Raw genomic sequence first — 19,460 nt, forward strand, 5'->3', positions numbered from 1 at the left:
TTAACTCGATAAGTCAAAAGTAAAAGTTAATATGGAAAAAAATATCAACTGAACTCAGTTTAAAAAAAGTTAATCTTTTTTTTAATTGGTATGTAAATCACATAAAGAGTGAATGTGTCTTCCTAGTTTCTAATTTATAAATTATAAAAAACAATGTAATTGAACTTTTATCATAATGTACACGACTGTACCTATATTATACTTTATTTTTATTTTATACTAATGCAGTAATATTTACGTATAAACGAAAAATTTCAAAATGTTTTTAACTTGATGGTTTTTTTTAAATCAACTGTGAAAAGCTAAGTTATATCAACTGTATATTAAATTGATTAAGTTCATAAGTTGATTAGAAAATAAACTAACTAGGTAATTAAGTTAAAAAGTTTAAACAAAATAACTTTTTAACTTAGCTTTTTTAAATTAGTAGCGGTAGTACGGTACTTGATAAATCGTATTTTGAATAATTGAGATATTTTATTCGGTTACGTTGGCGTACATGTAAGAGGTTAGCGATAAAAATGTCTTTTCATTTTTCGAACAACTACCAGCTACTAACTGTTCTATGCCTGTACCTCACTGATCTAGTGCCATACTGCCATAGAACAGCTAGTGCTGTACCCTGATATTGCAGTGGTCTGATCTCTAATCGTTGACATTAGGCGGGAACGCGGGATATCAGCTGTATCTAACATGACCGGGAAGCCTAAAGATCAACAAAAATACGAAATCGATAATACCAATCAACCACTTCAACCAACTTTGACGGATCGTCTGAACAAATATCTGTTGTGCGTGTATTTGAATCGTCTTCACGAAGAGGACAGCCACAGTGCAGGTGATCATCAGTTTCCTAGTGACGACGATAGCACAACTGACGCTGATACCGAAGAAACGTTTACTGATTGACAGCGCCTGTTTACATTGTTTCTCGGCGAATACCACTGCTGATTTATTCTATATCGGCGATGGACGTTTTTGAAGACAACGATTTCGACAATTTGGTCGAAAATCATCTCGATGAAGATGTGGATAAATATCTTGAGCCGGAAGACCGTGAAGAGCAAAATGAAGAAAATGTGGAAAAAAAAATTGTTCCTGTGAAGATCCGCATAAGAAATCCACAACCCAAATTGAATCCCGAAAGGTAATTATAATCTTATTGTAGGTAGATGATGTAAGTAAAATAGCCAAGTAGCAGTAAGTAGGTAGTTAGGAAAAAACGTTCAAATTATTTTTCATGACTAAATTTTTGTGAGACCAATGAGCAGTGACCAATGTATCTATATGTTCTTTGTGGTTGTTTTGTAGCTTTTAGTATAATAAAAATAAAAGTTTAGCCAGCTCCTTATTTTTTCTCTTGGATTATTAAGAAAATGAGACAGTGCAGACTTAAAACTTGGAAAATGGTTCTTATTCTTTCAATTTTCTAAAAAAATATTTAAAAATGTCTTATTGTGTTATTTTATTTTCAACCAATTGTTGAAGTATAATTTTGTTTATTATTGATTCTAGGTTGCGAGGTACTCGTGGGTTATCTGTGCTTCCTACATGGTTTGATAACATTCAGTTGAAAGGTAAAGGCTATGAATCTAAAGATCTCAATACAGTCATAAACCGTCTAGAACAGTGGACTCATAGATTGTTTCCTAGGTATACATTTGATGACTCTATTGATAAGTTAGAAAAATTAGGGAAAAAGAATGAAATTAAAGTAATGTTGAAACGAATAAGATTGGATATGGATATCAATGATTGTGTAACGCAAGTTGAGGATGATGTGGTTGAACCATCACCCCCTCAGATTGACGTATTTGATCAGATTGCTAACACTGTAGATATATTTCCAGTAACATCTACTCCAAGTGTCAGTAACTCTGGATTAACTGAACAACAAAGACAAAGGATGATGCGAAACCGAATGTTGGCTGAAGAAAGACGGCAAGCTAAGATTAGAGCTCGTCAAGAACAAGAAGTAAATGCTTCTTTGAATGAAAATTCTGTATCTTTTGATTCTTTGTGACATTTATTTATTTTTGTCAACCCATATTTGTGTCCTATAAATTTAAGAAAGATTTATTTTTTATTAAATTAATTATCAAGAAATTGTAATTTAAAATAGCAGTTCAATTAAAGAAAAATAATGTTTTTAATTTAACTTAATATGTTGAACTGTAGAATAAAACTAATTATTATATATTGATTAAATAATATAGATACAATATACTTATATATTGTGAAAATGTGAAATGTATGTCTGTGTTGTTATTTATTACCTAGAATATATTTATATATATTTGTAGTTAAGTCTACGAATTACAAATTTTGAAGAAAAATAATGTTTGGTTGTGAACTCAAAATTTCAAAGAGAATATTATTTTATATGTGCTATAGGTATACAAGTACTTGGAAGAAACGCAGGTAAAAGAAACTATTTCATTGAATTGTCAGGAAATTAGAGAGAATGTCGTTGCTTTTTGTGTTAAAGAATTTATTGGAAATTCGTTCGTTTTTTAAAGAAACATGAACGATTTTATCCTTCCATTTTTCTTTCATTTAATATGTAGAATTAAAATAATAAATATTTTTAAGGAAATGTAGTCAATTTAAAGACAAAGAGCTCATATAATTAAATCATTTAAATCTATAGGTATAGAATAATAACGAATAATGAAAATACAAATTATACAATATATGACCATTGACAATGCTTACAAAATGTTGAGTGAGCCTCGGCAGTCACAGCGGACTTATTGGTCTTCTTCTATGGAGTAAACAATAAAAATTTTAAAAATAAAATAATTACACCTACTTAATCAACCAACTTATTACTACAGATTATCTTAATACAATTTTAAAATTATTAAGTAACGAAAAAATATGTTCTTTATATAAGAATGTGGAAATTCTTCTCTTTAAGCACTTTAAATTACTGCGCTTTCAATGCTTTTATGTTATAGTGTAACATTAACATATTATTTTCATTTCATTCCAATTGTTCGAACGCGGGTTCTTCTAATGCGTGTTGGCCCATATTATGTGTTTGGCATGTACGCGACCTACTGGCATTATCAGCGCATTCGACGTTATCATTTACTCTTTCTGTTAAAGACGTAAACGACGTGATTTAAATTTTATACTGTTCATATTAATTTTATAAATTCCAAAACATTAGTTATTTTAGTATGGCTACGGGTTTGAATAAGTAAGTTTCTACGATTATAAGTTCAGTGATAAATAGGTACCTATTCTAAACTAAATACTCATTACTTACTGAAAATGGGGAAATTAGAGAACAATCTATTTTGTTGGGACTTTTCAAAATATTATTTCCATTAGAATAGTGCATATCAGTCACTACAAAAGCTATTTATGCTTAGACTAAATGCTGACTTTGGCTAAGTAAATTATTAAAATTTATGTAATATTTATATTAAAAAAATGTAGGTATATGACGTATATGTAAGGATATTTTTTGTTGCTTACTCTTTTTGGTGAGGCTTTGGAAATATTTGTTTTATTAAGGCTGTTATCCTCATTATCAAACATTTTATTGTCCGTAACTGTAAGCTTAATAGTTTTTGGACTAAGTTTATTATTATTCTAAAATTGTGAAAGATTTATAATGTAAAATTCTAGGTCATAAAACATAATTTGTTTTGTTATAACTTTTTACTTTTTAGTACCTATGTGCTTAATTCTAATTAAACAATAATTGTATTTTGTTATTTTTAGTTAATAAATTAATTATAAAATTAAGTAGTTTTACATAAACTTGTATCTAATTTTCAATAATTAATAATTACTGACACCATAATAAACACTTACGCTGCTTTTTCTCCTAAAGTTGTTTTTAGGCAAACAAACTACCAAAACTGGTAAGTATTTTGTTGGTACTACATTTTTTTTTTAGAGTCTTTTTCTTCCCAGGAACAAAGTCAGTAGGCAAAAAATGTATCGAGCATACTCTTGCTATAATCCATTATATAAACATAATATTTACATTACTACATTGAATACAGGTATCAATCACTGAATTATCTTTAGAAGACAAAAGTTACCTTGCTCTAAAGAAATTTCTGATCCTAAACGTGTTAATTTTATCCACTCATTTAATAGGTGTGTTTTAAGAAATCGGTGGAAACTGGAAATCGATATCTTTACTTCCAGTCCTAGTAACACATCCTCCCACAGCACAAGTTGGCATTATAAAGGAATAAAATACAACACAATTATTTAAATATTTTATAAATTAACTTTATTATCCATTTAACAATTAATAGTTAATTATAAGTAACAAATTACAATATTTAATTATAACAATAGTAATATAATATAATAATATAAATTGATAACATAAATTTTAGCTACACAAATATACATAAATATAAATCATAATTATAATAATACATAAACATAGTTTGCTTGTATAATTCTATATTATGATGTATATATATTTTATTATAAAATACATATATATAATAATAAAATAATTTAAGAAAAAGCGGGAACCCTGGAACCCATCCACCGGTATTTTATGATAACGAAAACAGCTGTGATCACCTGCGCGAACTACGACCAAAACCACGATTTTAGATTCAAATCTTAGATATAAAAGGAAATTTTTTTATGAATTTCTAGCATATAATAATTTACGAATTTTCGTGATTTTTACATAATATGTTGTAAAAATTCAAAATTTGAATGCTTATAAAAAACAATTATGGCTATGTATTTCTTTTATTTATCAACTGCTATTGTAAAAATATGTTAGGAGCCTTGTATTAAATTTTCAAATCTTAGAATTAAAAAGAAAAACTTTTATGAATTTCTATCTAAGATAATTTGAACATTGCCGTAATTTTTACGTATTTAGTCAAAATTTGAACTTTAAATGCTTATAAAAAAAAATCGTGCCTATGTATTTTTAATATTTTTTAACTGCTATTGTTACAATGTGTTAGAAGCCTTGTATTAAATTTTCAAGCATTTCTTCCCGAACAAATACATTTTTATCGATATTTTTAAAAACAAAAACTAAAAAAGTTGAAAAATTAAAATGTCAGTAAGCAGCTCAAAACAAATCTAAATATTTTGAAAATTTTATCAAATATAGGAAATGCCAATATAAACATTCAGTGAAAATTTCAAGTATCTGCGGTCATTTGTTTTAGAGTGACACCAAAATAAAGAAATCGCTAAAAGTGAAAATCCAATGTTGTAAAAATTTAAATTTCAAATGCTCATAAAAATTTAATTTGAATTTCCGGTGGACTTTTTATTTGTGATATAGATTGAAAAACTTTTAAGGAATCTTGTGTTAAATTTTCAAATCTTAGATATAAAAGGAAAACTTTTTATGTGTTTCTAGTTTAAAATAATTTGTGAATTTTCGTGATTTTTAGGTATTTTGTCAAAACTCAAACTTTGAATGCTTATAAAAATGAATTGTGACTATGAATTTCTTTTATTTTTCAACTGCTATTGTAACAATATGTTAAGAGCCTTGTATTAAATTTTCAAGATTTTCTGCTTAACAAATAACGTTTTTTCGATATTAATTAAAAAAAAACTAATAATGATCGAAAATTTCAAATGCCTATGAATAGTTTAACTTAAGTCGAAAATTTTTGAAAATTGCATGGTGAATAGAATATACTTATATAAACATTTGGTGAAAATTTCATATATCTATGGTCATTTGTTTTAATGTTACATCAAAAACCAAAATCGATTCTGTCGATAAATGAGTGTGCGTAAAATTTCCCGTTATTCCCTTAATTTTAAATTTGTTTTTCTCGATTATTTAGAAAAGTATTAAGAATTTTTTACTTTTACTTTTGAACCCCCAAAGTACTAACTAGATTCACTTTCTGATCGAACGAGGTACTAAAGTCAAAAAGCGAAGCATTTTTACTGCCCCAAAACGTGATGACAGACACAAAAAAAAAAACACACACATCATGGTAAAATCAAGACATTCATTGCTCCGCTCAGAATCTAAAATCACGAAAATTTGCAAATTATTTCAAACTAGAAATTCATAAAAAATTTTCTTTTTAAATCTAAGATTTGAAAATTTTTAATAATCTATAATAATATATCCTAGACAGATAAACCGTCTTCGCTCAGAATCGTTTTTCGTATACAATGCTATAATATCATTAGATTTAAATTTAATTCCATCCATTACAGTAACCCACTTGTAACCTACTGTACAGCAGAGCGACATCCACGACTTACCCGCCTTTTTTTTTTAATGAATTTAACTTTCTTACGATATTTGATATTCAGCGGGTTTTAATTATTAAATTTGATTATTTATACATGTATGTTAGGATGATACAACGTCTCCGCATTTGCATTCGAATGTAATACAATAAATATTTATAATTATTATAAAATTTATAAAATTTATATATAAAAGGAAAACTTTATACCCTATTTGTTAATGAATATGTAAATATATAATGATTATTGTTATATATATTATTATTTAAAAAATTGAAGGTACATATATTATTTTCTAATAATAATTATGTGGTATTATGGTGGTATAGGCATTTTATATAAATAATTTTAATTTTACGCAAAACAATTGATACGCCCGGCAATGACGTATGGTATCCAATTATGGGGCTCTACAAAAATGTCTAACCTGAAAATATTCCAAGCTTTCCAATCCATAAACCTTCGTCTCCTCACAAACGCTCCATGGTATGTAAGTAACAGATCCCTACACCATGATCTCAACGTTCCAACGATATCTGCACTAGCTTTGTACAACTACAATAACTTCCACAAAAATGTCCTAAATCATCCTAATCCTCTAGTCGCCAAGCTAGCATCTAAAACCCTACCTGACAACCCTCCCCGTCGTCTAAAACGAAAATGGCCACGTGATCTTCTAACTAAATAAATCAAAATTATATTATAAATACACTTATTATGTACAATAAAAATTAAATTTAACCAAAGTTCATATTGGAAGTAGTGTCAATGGACTCTCCCTTCCCTCAAGCCGTCCAGACTGGTAAAAATGTTATCTAAATTACTTATTGTATTATGTTATACAGATTGTATATTTTTTTCTACTTTAATAAAAAAAAAAAAAAATTTACGCAAGTTTGGGAATTATAAATAAATAACTATGATTTTATGCAAACTAATATTTCTCCCGATTTCTTAGTATCTCTTCATTCAATATTTCCTTGATATTTGATCTTTTAAAAGGCCTATTCTAAATTCCACCTGATTAACGTTAGAATTTCAAAAGGTAGTATCTCGCTACAACATGTATACTTAAAAGTTTAGAGGTTAGACATGGATATCCCACATAACGAAGACGCCACAACTCTTGGTAGATCTTTTGCTGATGATACTGGTATATTTTTTTACAATTATTAAACTATATTAAATCAAATAATTTAAATAGTTTACTTTGGCTTTTAGTGTTCCCTCCCTTATAAATACAATGTAGAATACGAATGTTTTTTTAGAATGAAAATCGGAATAGGCATTGCGATGAATTGTTGTAATAAATTAGAATTGTGCATTCAGGTGAAAACGTATTTTTGTGGTCATAAAATATTATAAGGTTGACTTGTGTGTAAAATATGTGTGTATATTGTATATTAGTATTCTACCTATATTATACACTACGACATGGTCGACGGCCGAAAGCATTTTAAGTTGCCTATAAAATGTTCTTTAGAATCTAGTAATCACGATGGCACGATGCCCCCCTTACAACTTTTACATGTATTATTATACCCATTTATACACAGTATGACATTTCAATTGAAACTTTTGCAGCGAAAATTAATTCAAGCATTTAACATAGAGTATTTGTGTACTATTAGTACCTAGTAAAATAAATTACTTTAATATTAATATACACTGATTACTGATCATACGCATACCTAAAATCTACTTAGTGATACCTGTATACTCTGAGTTAACAGACCACGATATTCGTCCAGAATTGTTTTTCATATAATCGTATGTAATGATTTATTATTGGATTTAAATTTAATATGTACATTACAGTGACTTATACTCAAGTATGATAGCTAACCTAATTTTGTCAAAAAATCCAGAATGGTGATACTAATATTTTAATGAAAATGAACAGTCTTTGCCCTTTTTAATTTATAAACCATATTATAATGCTTATAATATAGGCCACGATTAGGTAAAAAGTTCTTTACGTGATAATTGATAATATTACTATTACCTATATACATTATTTTACTGATTATGAATCTGCCAATTTTGAAATATGTGTAAATAATATTTATAAAAGTTACTTTTTACTTATAGCACCTTTTTCTTAACACTGTTTTGCTCCACTAGTTTTTTATCCATTTACGCCACTTACAGTCAATAAGTACTTAAAATGACAACAGCGTAATATTTGTTTTCTGATCACGCTCAACATTGATAAAATGTTTTCACCTAAAATCATTTTTTATGATATTTGAATTACCTTAGAAACAAATCACCTAATACAAAAATTATAGAGGATAATATTTTTGAGGGTATGACATATGGGTTTTATATTTTTTTATTTTACTTTCATAATAAATAAAATAATTGTCTCACAACAATTTAAGTTTAAACTGTTTTGAGACATTATTTAGACATTTTGATATGTCTTTTCCTCTAAAATATTATTCTCTACCAATTTTGTAATGGATAATTTTACTCTAAAACTATTTAAAAACCAAAAAAAAAATAAAAAATGATTCTGCGTAAACTCGTTTTGTCTATGTTAGATATGGGCCACAGGGAGAAAATAAACAATATTATATTGAGTATTGACATCCACTTAATTATAAATGAACATAATTTGAAATTATTTCAGTACAGTGGTAATTTAGCTCGTACAAAAAAAGGAGTAAATTTAGCTAAAGGTTTGATTGGTATAAAAAAATTACACAATTTAAATTTGTCAACGTCATCTTGTGGTAAAATTGTTAAATCAGTAGAATTTCATCCAACATCCAGTTTAGCATTAATTGCTGGTATCTCAGGAAGAGCCTCAATTGTACAGGTATGATTTTAAATTTAAATATTTAAATTACAAATATTAAATCTATTTTTTATAGGTTGATGGATTTAAAAATGATAAATTACAATCTGTTAAATTTCAAAAATTTGCTATTGACTGTGCACATTTTACTACTAAATTACAATCTGTTAAATTGAATCCCGAAAGGTAATTATAATCTTATTGTTGGTAGATGATGTAAGTAAAATAGCCAAGTAGCAGTAAGTAGGTACTTAGGACAAAACGTTCAAATGATTTTTCATGACTAAATTTTTGTGAGACCAATGAGCAGTGACCAATGTACCTATATGTTCTTTGTGGTTCTTTTGTAGCTTTTAGTATAATAAAAATAAAAGTTTAGCCAGCTCCTTATTTTTTCTCTTGGATTATTAAGAAAATGAGACAGTGCAGACTTAAAACCTGGAAAATGGTTCTTATTCTTTTAATTTTCTAAAAAAATATTTAAAAATGTCTTATTGTGTTATTTTATTTTCAACCAATTGTTGAAGTATAATTTTGTTTATTATTGATTCTAGGTTGCGAGGTACTCGTGGGTTATCTGTGCTTCCTACATGGTTTGATAACATTCAGTTGAAAGGTAAAGACTATGAATCTAAAGATTTTAATACAGTCATAAACTGTCTAGAACAATGGACTCATAGATTGTTTCCTAGATATACATTTGATGACTCTATTGATAAGTTAGAAAAATTAGGGAAAAAGAATGAAATTAAAGTAATGAAGAAACGAATAAGATTGGATATGGATATAAATGATTGTGTAACGCAAGTTGAGGATGATGTGGTTGAACCATCACCAGAAATACTGTGCTGTGCCACCTTTAATACGAGCCCTACATCTTCGTGCTGGAACTTGCCATCGTGTCAATGACGAAGAACCCACATGCCGTCGATCAACGGAAACTACCTACCGTACAACCAGGTCGTCCTTATATCATTAGCTATTTGTATTATAATCGTCTTCTTGTATTTTTTTTTTTATACTGTGTTACGTATTATTATTATTATATTTATTTATTGTCTATTATTCACGGGGCGCCCTATTCAAGGTCCATTATAAATAATATTATTATTTGGTTTATTTGGGCGTATTATTTAATATAGATTTTGGTCGGTGTCATATACACGTGGCATTTATTTTCACTTGCTATATCATTTATTTATTGTATATTTGGGTAACCCATTCTGCTCCTGTCTACAACATTTAACACGCGAGTCGTTGTCGACAACCGCAGATCGTTGCAGGATTAGTAACGGCGCAAACACCAATTTCAAAAACTTAGGACAACTTAAAAGGACTACGTGTCACGTGAATTTGACACACTCATCACTGATGAGTCATCAGTATATGTCAATGGGCCTGTAAGTAACTCTCAAATATCCATTTTCAAAGACTAGAAAATTACCAATAGATAAATATCAATGATTTTGAATCGATACGCTTAAGTGAGGGGGCCAAACCTAAAAATTTGAACTAGATCTAGCTAGGTAGGTATATACAATTATTATAAAAGAGGTGGAGCATTGAATATTCACCATTATGAAAAAACTCTGCAAAAATAACGCCATGTTCATATTTAGCTGTTAATGTTATTAACTAAATCTTTTTGCTATAATTATCACAAATCAGGATTTACTTTTAGGAGGATGTCAGCGAATGTTTAACCCGCTAATTATACATAATTTTTATGTTATACTATTTTTTTCACTTATATATTTTAGCTCCTAAACAGGGCCGGGAAGGCACGTGCAAGTGATATGTCCTTACCGGGTATCAATTTTAACTGAATAATTATTAGGGGTGACATTTTAACATTTGACATTAAGGAGATTTTTAAATCGCATCCTAGTACAAAATACCTGGCCTTGTGCCCTATACATAGGTAGAGGTAGATATATATGATTAAGTATAAAAATATATGATGGTATTTAGTGTATTTAGTGTAGGTATATACTGGTACTATCCAATAGGTATGAAAAGAGTATTTTTTATATATAACCATAATAGGCAGTAGGCAATAGGTACACAATATTACCCACACAACCACACATTACATAGGTACATTGATTAGATTTTGTTCATACTTACTATTTAAGTGTTATAGTAATGAATACAATTTAGTTGAGAGCACGTTGAATTCAATTTTAGTAATTTAATTCAATTGGTTCCAACAATTTGGATTAAACTTCAAAGTTTGAATCACGGATCATTAAAGAATGAGTAAAGCGAAGGAGTTGATTCAGTGTTCAATAGCAGTTTCCTGTTCGGTACTTGTTGTTAATAATTATTTTTAGAACAAATGTCGAACTAAAAGGTCGGTTTAACAAAAAGTCTACCTATCACATAATTACTGTATATACCTATTAATTTATACAATTTGAAAATAATACGAATAAATATATGTGCAGTATGAAAATATATTTATAATTTATGTAGTATAGACGTATTTTAATTACCAACAATTCTGTTTATTGTTAAACTTTAAGTACCTATGTGGCTTTGTGGAAGAAAAATGTACCATGTATTATTATATTTATATAATTAATTGCAAACTGGACGTTTTCAACCTTGGTACCTATTTGATATTGATTTAAAAAATAACATTAAAAATAAATAACCGGTTTTTATTATTTATAGCAAAATTGTTAAGAACTAATAAGTAGGTATCATATATTTATAAACCTTACTAAAAAAAACCACAGTACTTCAAGCAATAAATTTGTTTAATTTATTTGGCTATAATTTATTTTAAAACGTTTACAAATTTATATTATATATAATATATCTTAGTTATTTAATTTTTTTATTCTGTTTCACAACACATTTTGTTCAGACATTTTTTTTTTACTTGTAAAAATGCGAATAATGTAGCCTATCTATTTAAATTATACATGTAAAAAAAAATTGTTTCAAGTTTCAATTTAATAAATGTCGCTAAATATGAATTTTATTGCGCAGATACTATACATCCATTATAATACCAGACTTTTTATTTTAACAATTATATAATAATAATAATAATAATAATAATAATAATAATAATAATTAATAACAAATAAACGACTAGTTCGAAATTAAAAAAAAAAACAAACAAACATCATAGTTTTATAATTCGTTATTTTCAGTTTTGTTGCATTATTTGACTTACAAACAAATTAATTGTAAAATAAATTAACGAAAAATAAGCCAAAACATTATCCAACATCTTAAAAGATCTTAGATACTTAAATAAGAACAATACTGTTTCTTAAAATGATCGATTCATTTCAAACATTGCGCAATGGTATATAACGAACTGTTTTTATTCTTAACATTTGTTATTTTTTATACACTAGCCAACACAAACAGAAATTACATAAACATTTTACAATTGGATGAGATTGTCTGAATTTCTTAATTTTTTTTTTTTTTGTAATTAAATTATTATTGTGTACACGGATGATTGTAACAGCTGTGTTGTATATCTTCCATGACTTAACTATATTTATTATTTTTATACAATACTTAAAAAAATTCCCTTTTCAAGGGTTGTAACATTATTATAATATTAAAACGCAGTAACAAAATTGTACGTACACCAAAATTTTGCAACACACACTACACAAAAAACAAAAACAAAAACAAATTAATGTTTTTTTTTTAATTAAACAATAAAATAAACTAAATTCTAGTATACAACTAACGTGAGCCGTATGCCGTTAGTGCACACTATAATAATAATAATAATAATAATAATCATAATAATAATAACAATAAATGATTAGATATTAGTATTTAATATAAATTTGATTATAACATAGGTTATGCTAGAAAGTTGCAAACGGTTTCTAACGATTAATTTGTATATAATATGATCACTTTGAAACCAGCGTTGGATTTAACCTGTGGACAGTAATATTAGCCCGGTTAGCTCCACTACCCAGACAATCGTTGGGTACATTCGAATACGTATAACATAATAGTAGACCGCTCAGTTATTCTTATATAGGTAATGTTCATAATTTGAGTGTTCTAGACAAAACCGGGCACGGAATGACTTCTACTAAACTGAGAAATAAAAAAAAAAAATAAAAAAATATAACAATAATAGTTATGTACACCAAACGTTGGTTCCAAATTTGACGAATATGTCCCGGACGTCATCGTCTATAATACAGCATAAGCGAAAAATATTTGAGCGAAGATTTTAATATATTTAGATGAGGAAGTATTTATGAAAAACATTAAACTATAATTATAAACAAACATTGCGGTAATAATAATATGTTTCGGCTTTTCTTTTTAATTATTGTCGTTAGAAAAACCTATAAAATAATAACTTTGGGTCAGTTATTTTGTTTACATATTATACGCGACGAGTTTGAGCAAAAAAAATTCAGTTTATCTTCTGTCACGTCAACGTTATTGGCACATTGGAGTTACACAGGGTGAGTGGTTCACAGCATACCGATGCGTTATTGGAAGGGACGCAGCGGAAATACGAGAAATTCTAAAGGACAAAATAAATTTGGGTCAAATCTGTGATAAATCATCCCCCTGTGTGTTGTGCTTGGAAAATGAACGATTTGAGCACATTCAAAACCCCTTAGGATATTTTTGCAATACAAACAGTATACGTACGGACGTTCGAGACATTTTCGCGAGTTGTTCATTCCAACATTAACACTAATCTAAAAATATTAGTAATATTATTTGTTTTTTTTCTTAAACATCATTAATTATTTTACACAATAGTAATAAATAACATTTCTTTTTTTTTTGGCACTTAAACTAACTAAGTTGTATTTTTATATTAATAATAACAACTCGATGGTTTTATATAGGGTACTGTTTTTTTTTTGTTCATTAAATTTAAAATAATACAATTATTATTTTAATTATTATTATTATTTTAAATAACTCCTCTGAAGCAAATTAGTTCTAACTTGAGCATTTTCATCTATAAATCTTTTTATTTCTTAAATGTTTATTTTCCGCCGTAGATTTCGATGATTTTGTCCTGGTCGACAGTCTCGAATATATGAGGGGCATCCATTAGTATGCCAAGGGTGCCGGCGGTGGTGACAAAGAAGAACAGATACAATTGCAACCGATCAATAACCATCGCTACATACTTCCAGTCTTCTCTTATCTGCAATCAAAAAATTGGAGGTAGTGGTATGGAGAGACCCCACTCCCACCACCAGATGATTGAGTAATTTACATTTATCACCGATATAATGGTCACTCAACTATTCGAGTTTTGTACTTAATAATTAATATCCATTTATGTGTTAATCAACGAGTAACTGTTTCATAAATTTGTTGATTTTATACATGAATGAATATCTATTGGGAAATTAGTGTAACGTTTTTAATTATAATAATATTGAATAGGTATATTGATATTATCACTAATCTTATTTTTTTCCACGTTCCATGTTGTTAGTAAGTAGGTAGATATTGATTATAGTGTGACTAGTAATTAGTAGAAGACTAGTAGTAAACTAGTAGTATACTAAAAATATCTATTTACCAATATTTTTACTTCTAGTATATATGTTTTTAATGGAAATAGTTTTAAATTTTTCATTTTTAATCTAAAATAGGTAAGTTTATTCATTCTATGACTGTTTGACCATTCACCATACTAGGTTTTCGAATAATTAGTAGTACCTATTATAGAATACCTAGTAAAATTATTCATAAATCATAATTTATTAAGTAATTAAACAAATAATTAATGTTTAATTACTTTATAAAATGGAATATCTACCTTTAAAGATTCGCACTCTAAATTACTGAACACGTGATAGATACTACGTTTTTCCATATAATAATTGTCTTGGTTCAGTCAAATAGATGTCATAATATCACACACTACATTAACGATTAATTTCAATTTTATGTTATTATTTATTATACATGAATATTAATTTATAAAGTTAGTCACATGAACACTATATCCTCAATTATCTAAATGGTTTTATTAAGCAATATAAATTTTCAAACATGACCTACATATTCGTTATTATATTTTTAAGTGAATCAGAGTTATTGGATTTAAATTTCAATGAATTAATTTTAATATGCTAACAACACCATGCTTTTTTTTTTTAAGTTTTGAACTATCGTCTATCATAATATTGCTATAGCGTATTTATATTGATGTTAATATGCTTTTAAATATATTACAAAATTAAATTATACTTAAGACAAAATAAAAAAAAAAAAAATATTTAAGTAATTTGTCGGTAATATATTAAATATATTTAACTATTTATTAACAATAGTTTTGTGTCAGTGTTCGATGAAAGTGTATGAGATTCAATAACTAAAATAATTCTTTATTAAGAAAGTTTAAAAGGGCTGGGGAAAAAAATAAGTGAACTGTCAGAATAAAATGTTCTTTGCAATCATAAATCAATAATATATACAATGTGTAGGTACAATTATGCACAATTAGCATATTTGATAAGGGTTACAATAATACATGAGTACATGCGTAAGAAGTCACCCACTAATGGCATTTGACTGGAAGTTGTATGAAACTAGCTTATTTAAAAATTTAAAAAAGTCCTATATCAATGCACTGAGTTGAGTGAAGCGAGAATAAAAAATAAGAATTTCTGTTCAGATAGGCTCATAAAAATATCGAGTAATTGCTCATTATTGATATTATACTTACAATTAAGATAAATAAAGTGTCATAGGGTATTTCAATTTTGAGCTTAATGAAATAATTGTACATACCTAATTGAGAATATTTATATAAAAAAAGACGTGAAATAATATAAATTAAAAATAGCTACATCGCACATCATCCTATCATTTTAAAGTATTAGGTATACTATAAAAAACAAAAATTACGTCAGCTTTTGTACTGGTAATATTTGTGAACGTGAACTTATATGTTATCAAAATACGAATCACTATAAACAATAAGCCTACAAACGAAATATCGAATCCTGCAGACATGTATTATTATGTACTCTTAACAATGGTTTTCAGACATTATATTTCGAGTGGAATAAAAATGGAGTGTGTATGATTGCAATATTTCCAAACATTCACTGGTTGTTATAAATCGAGGAAGAGTATGATTTTTTTATCACAAGTTATTTTCCCAGTTTGAAAATGTATGTTTTTAAAATTTTTTGTACTTAATTTTAAAATCATAACAAAAAAATATTTTTGAAAAAATTTAAGTTTCTCCTTTTAGATAGCGTAACGACGAATGTATTGATTTTACAATGTTGTGTTTTTTACACAATATAAGTTGTAATAATATTTCGATTTTAAACTTCAGTAACTTTATCGGTTGAAAAGTGAATCTAGTTGGTGCATTAGGGAGGTTCAAATGTTTTTGAGAAAATTGGTTTTAGATATTGTTTATACAGGAATTTTCTATAGATGATAATATTTTCAAAATATTTTAAATATTTAAATAATTTTCAATTTTTTTCGTTCTTTTTTCCATAAATGTCAATACAATTTTATCCGTTGGATAAAAAAGCTTTAAAATGTAATACAAGACTCATTATATATTGTTAAATTTTTAGTTAAAAGTATTAAAAATACATAGTCACATTTTTTTTAATAAGCATTTAAAGTTTGAATTCTGAAAAAATATGTAAAAATCACAAAAATGTTCAAAATATTTTGAGTTAGAAATTTATTTTTTTAAATCTAAGATTTGAAAATTCTATACGAATTTCTTCGTAAGTTTGTCTACTTTTATTAAATAAAAAATGTCTACCGGAAAGTCAAATTAAATTTTTTATAACATTTGAATTTCAAATGTTTACAACGTTGGATATTCACTCAATTTCACTTGTACTGATATTTTTATTTTCTTGTTATTCAAAAACGAACAACTGTAGAAACATAAAATTTATACCACATGTTTATTTTATTTATTCCCATATTTGATAAAATTTTCAAAATATTTCAATTATAATCAAGTTATTTATAGAAATTGTTCGTATAAAATGATATTATATCATTAAATTCGAAATTAATATCATTCATCCATTACAGTATCTCACTTATAACCTACTATGCAGCAGAATGACATCCACTTCGCCGCTTTTTTCCTAATGTATACAAATTTTAATATCAAATCAGTTGGTAGTTATTTCAGACGATTAAGCGTATGAGATAAGTGTGTTAAATGTAAACTTATTGTAATTACATAAAAATACAAGTTCTGAAGAGGTAGTAAGTATATCAGTGTACGCATATGATGATAATTTAAATTTACACAGTCAAACAAGGTCGTATAAGAGTGCGCCTGTTAGTTAAGTATATGATATTGCATTATTTGTACGATGGTATTAGACCGTTGTTGGTTGTTCCGAGATAAAATAGACGGTCAATCAATCACCTGTATGTATTGATCCTCGTTCCTCAAGTGTTCGGCGATGAACTCCACTGCTTCGGTGGCTTTGGATGCCTCCGGTGATAAGATTAGCGAGTCGGAGCTTTCACTCTCCCTCCGCTCCGCGCTTGCCTTTCGGTTGATCTTGCAGTTGGGATGATGCAGGTCGGCCAGCTCCATTGCCTCCATCTTGTGTTTGGACGGCGTCGCGGAACTTGGGGGCGCAGGTGCGGGTAGGTCCGACGGCGACGTGTGGTGCGGATGCGGCGGACCACTCATGCCCGGCATTTCCATCATCCACCTTAGTCGCGTTTTCTTCGGCCGTTTCATGAACATGCATGCCGGAAGATAGTATAGGAACACAGTCCTGATCCAAGGTGGCATACGGTGGGTACGAGGTCCTGAGAACAGATTTGATACGCAATTGCATACAGGGTAAAAGAACCAACTGTGCTTCTCTATAATTTATTTGTGTAAATTATGAGTTGCGTATTTATTAGAGACGAAATGATTAGTTAGACAAGTATATAAATTGAAATAATATATTGTATATATGTACTTAATTATAATGCTCTCGGTGGCGTCATTTTTGGGACTCAAGCATGTCCGTATTCACCCAATTCCATTATTTTTAATTAACCTATTATTGATTATACTCGTGATTTTATGATCATATTATTGGTTTCGTTTATACTGATTATAGACTTATATTTTAATGAAAATGTTGTGAAATGACACCACTTTTGAAGCTATACAGTTATGGATATGTAATACGGTGATATTGATTTCAACCGGTATCATCTTCGGAATATATTCGCACAACGTATTACATTTCCAAGCTGTAACTTAATTTTAGATTTGTCTTTGTCAAACACACAATAATTGATTAAAATAACTTAAAGACTAATATAATCGTTACGTTGATAACTATATTGTATTTATATATATATATATATATAATATATATTATATACTAACTAATTTATCATATAATTACAGCGCACACATTAGATATCATAATATTGATACAATAAATAAATACTTAATGATTAACATGCAACTACGTATTTAAACTCTTCAAAATAGATTATAACTTTATCGTGCCGCCGCCTCAACACATCATAGATGTAATCCGGGGAGGGGGCAATGGCGAAATGGTGTAATTTTACCTTATAGATTTTCAGATTTACCAATGATTGCCTCTTTTCCCTAAGAATTTACTCTAGATTACGCCTAAGTACAATATAATATAATTTTATGCAATTCAGTCAATATACTAAATAGTAAAAAGTTTATATAAACGTATAAATACAACCAATGGCATAATATTTCATGTGCGAGATAAAATTAAGTTAACATATTTTATTTTTATATTTATTTTTTTTGGAATTATTGATTATTGATCATTTTCTATTTATAATAAATTAATCTTAATTTATTCAAATATTTTTTACAAAAATATTGTTACAAATTTTATCAAAATCTTATTTTATTCTTAAAACTTCTTATGGAACTGAATATAGAGCTATGTTTTCCAGCGTTTTAAAGAAACAATAATTGTTAATTACTAGAAACTATTAATTACCAAAAAAGATTACGATTTGCAAATAATAATTATTTCGTAATTTTGGAATCTACGGATAGATTTTTAAATATAAAACTGGCAGTTTAAACTTACGTGAATACGTGATGATAATTAATTATTTATTTATTTTAATTTTATAGAAACATGTTTGTAATCAATTATAAATTTCCAAATAACTAATAACTAATATTGGCAAACATAAAAAATAATTTTTAGTTACACTATTTTATTTGGAAATTTAAAATAATGAAATCTAACTTATTGTCATTGAATTTTTGTTTCGAATACATTTTTGTTATTCTTTATACGAATAGAAGTTATCATGCAAAAAATAAAATAAAACGATAACAAATATTTGTTAAATAATCAAAAGTAATCGATTGTTTTATATTTAATTTATCGTATTTAGAATATTATAAAAGTATTTCATTTATAAATTAGTT

At 27.5% G+C, this 19,460-nt stretch overlaps 3 protein-coding genes across 3 annotated transcripts in view; 2 read left to right on the top strand and 1 right to left on the bottom strand.

Annotated features, from left to right (window-relative positions):
* Positions 1-923: 923 nt before the first annotated feature.
* LOC149058690 (TIMELESS-interacting protein-like) lies at positions 924-2,254 on the top strand. The gene is made up of 2 exons (XM_089221694.1): positions 924-1,147; positions 1,516-2,254. The coding sequence occupies exons 1-2, from the start codon at positions 969-971 to the stop codon at positions 2,021-2,023; spliced, it is 687 nt and encodes a 228-aa protein (XP_089077820.1). The 5' UTR covers positions 924-968; the 3' UTR covers positions 2,024-2,254.
* Positions 2,255-8,273: 6,019 nt separating this feature from the next.
* LOC149058691 (uncharacterized) lies at positions 8,274-10,105 on the top strand. The gene is made up of 3 exons (XM_089221693.1): positions 8,274-9,055; positions 9,111-9,220; positions 9,589-10,105. Exons 1-3 carry the CDS (start codon positions 8,744-8,746, stop codon positions 9,941-9,943), a joined length of 777 nt encoding a protein of 258 aa, XP_089077819.1. The 5' UTR covers positions 8,274-8,743; the 3' UTR covers positions 9,944-10,105.
* A 1,673-nt stretch (positions 10,106-11,778) lies between these two features.
* nAChRbeta1 (nicotinic acetylcholine receptor beta1) overlaps positions 11,779-19,460 on the bottom strand; it is a 79,467-nt gene continuing 71,785 nt past the window's right edge. The window contains exons 8-9 of the mRNA XM_015519398.2: positions 17,439-17,833; positions 11,779-14,204 (exon numbers count right to left, since the gene is read on the bottom strand). Of these exons, the coding sequence (XP_015374884.1) occupies positions 14,040-14,204; positions 17,439-17,833 (560 nt within the window). The 3' untranslated portion in view covers positions 11,779-14,039. The remainder of the gene's footprint in view (positions 14,205-17,438; positions 17,834-19,460) is intronic.

The sequence above is a fragment of the Diuraphis noxia genome, unplaced genomic scaffold (assembly GCF_037042655.1).
Source record: "Diuraphis noxia isolate RWA-SAM2 unplaced genomic scaffold, SU_Dnox_SAM2 contig0002, whole genome shotgun sequence".
Lineage (NCBI taxonomy): Eukaryota > Metazoa > Arthropoda > Insecta > Hemiptera > Aphididae > Diuraphis > Diuraphis noxia.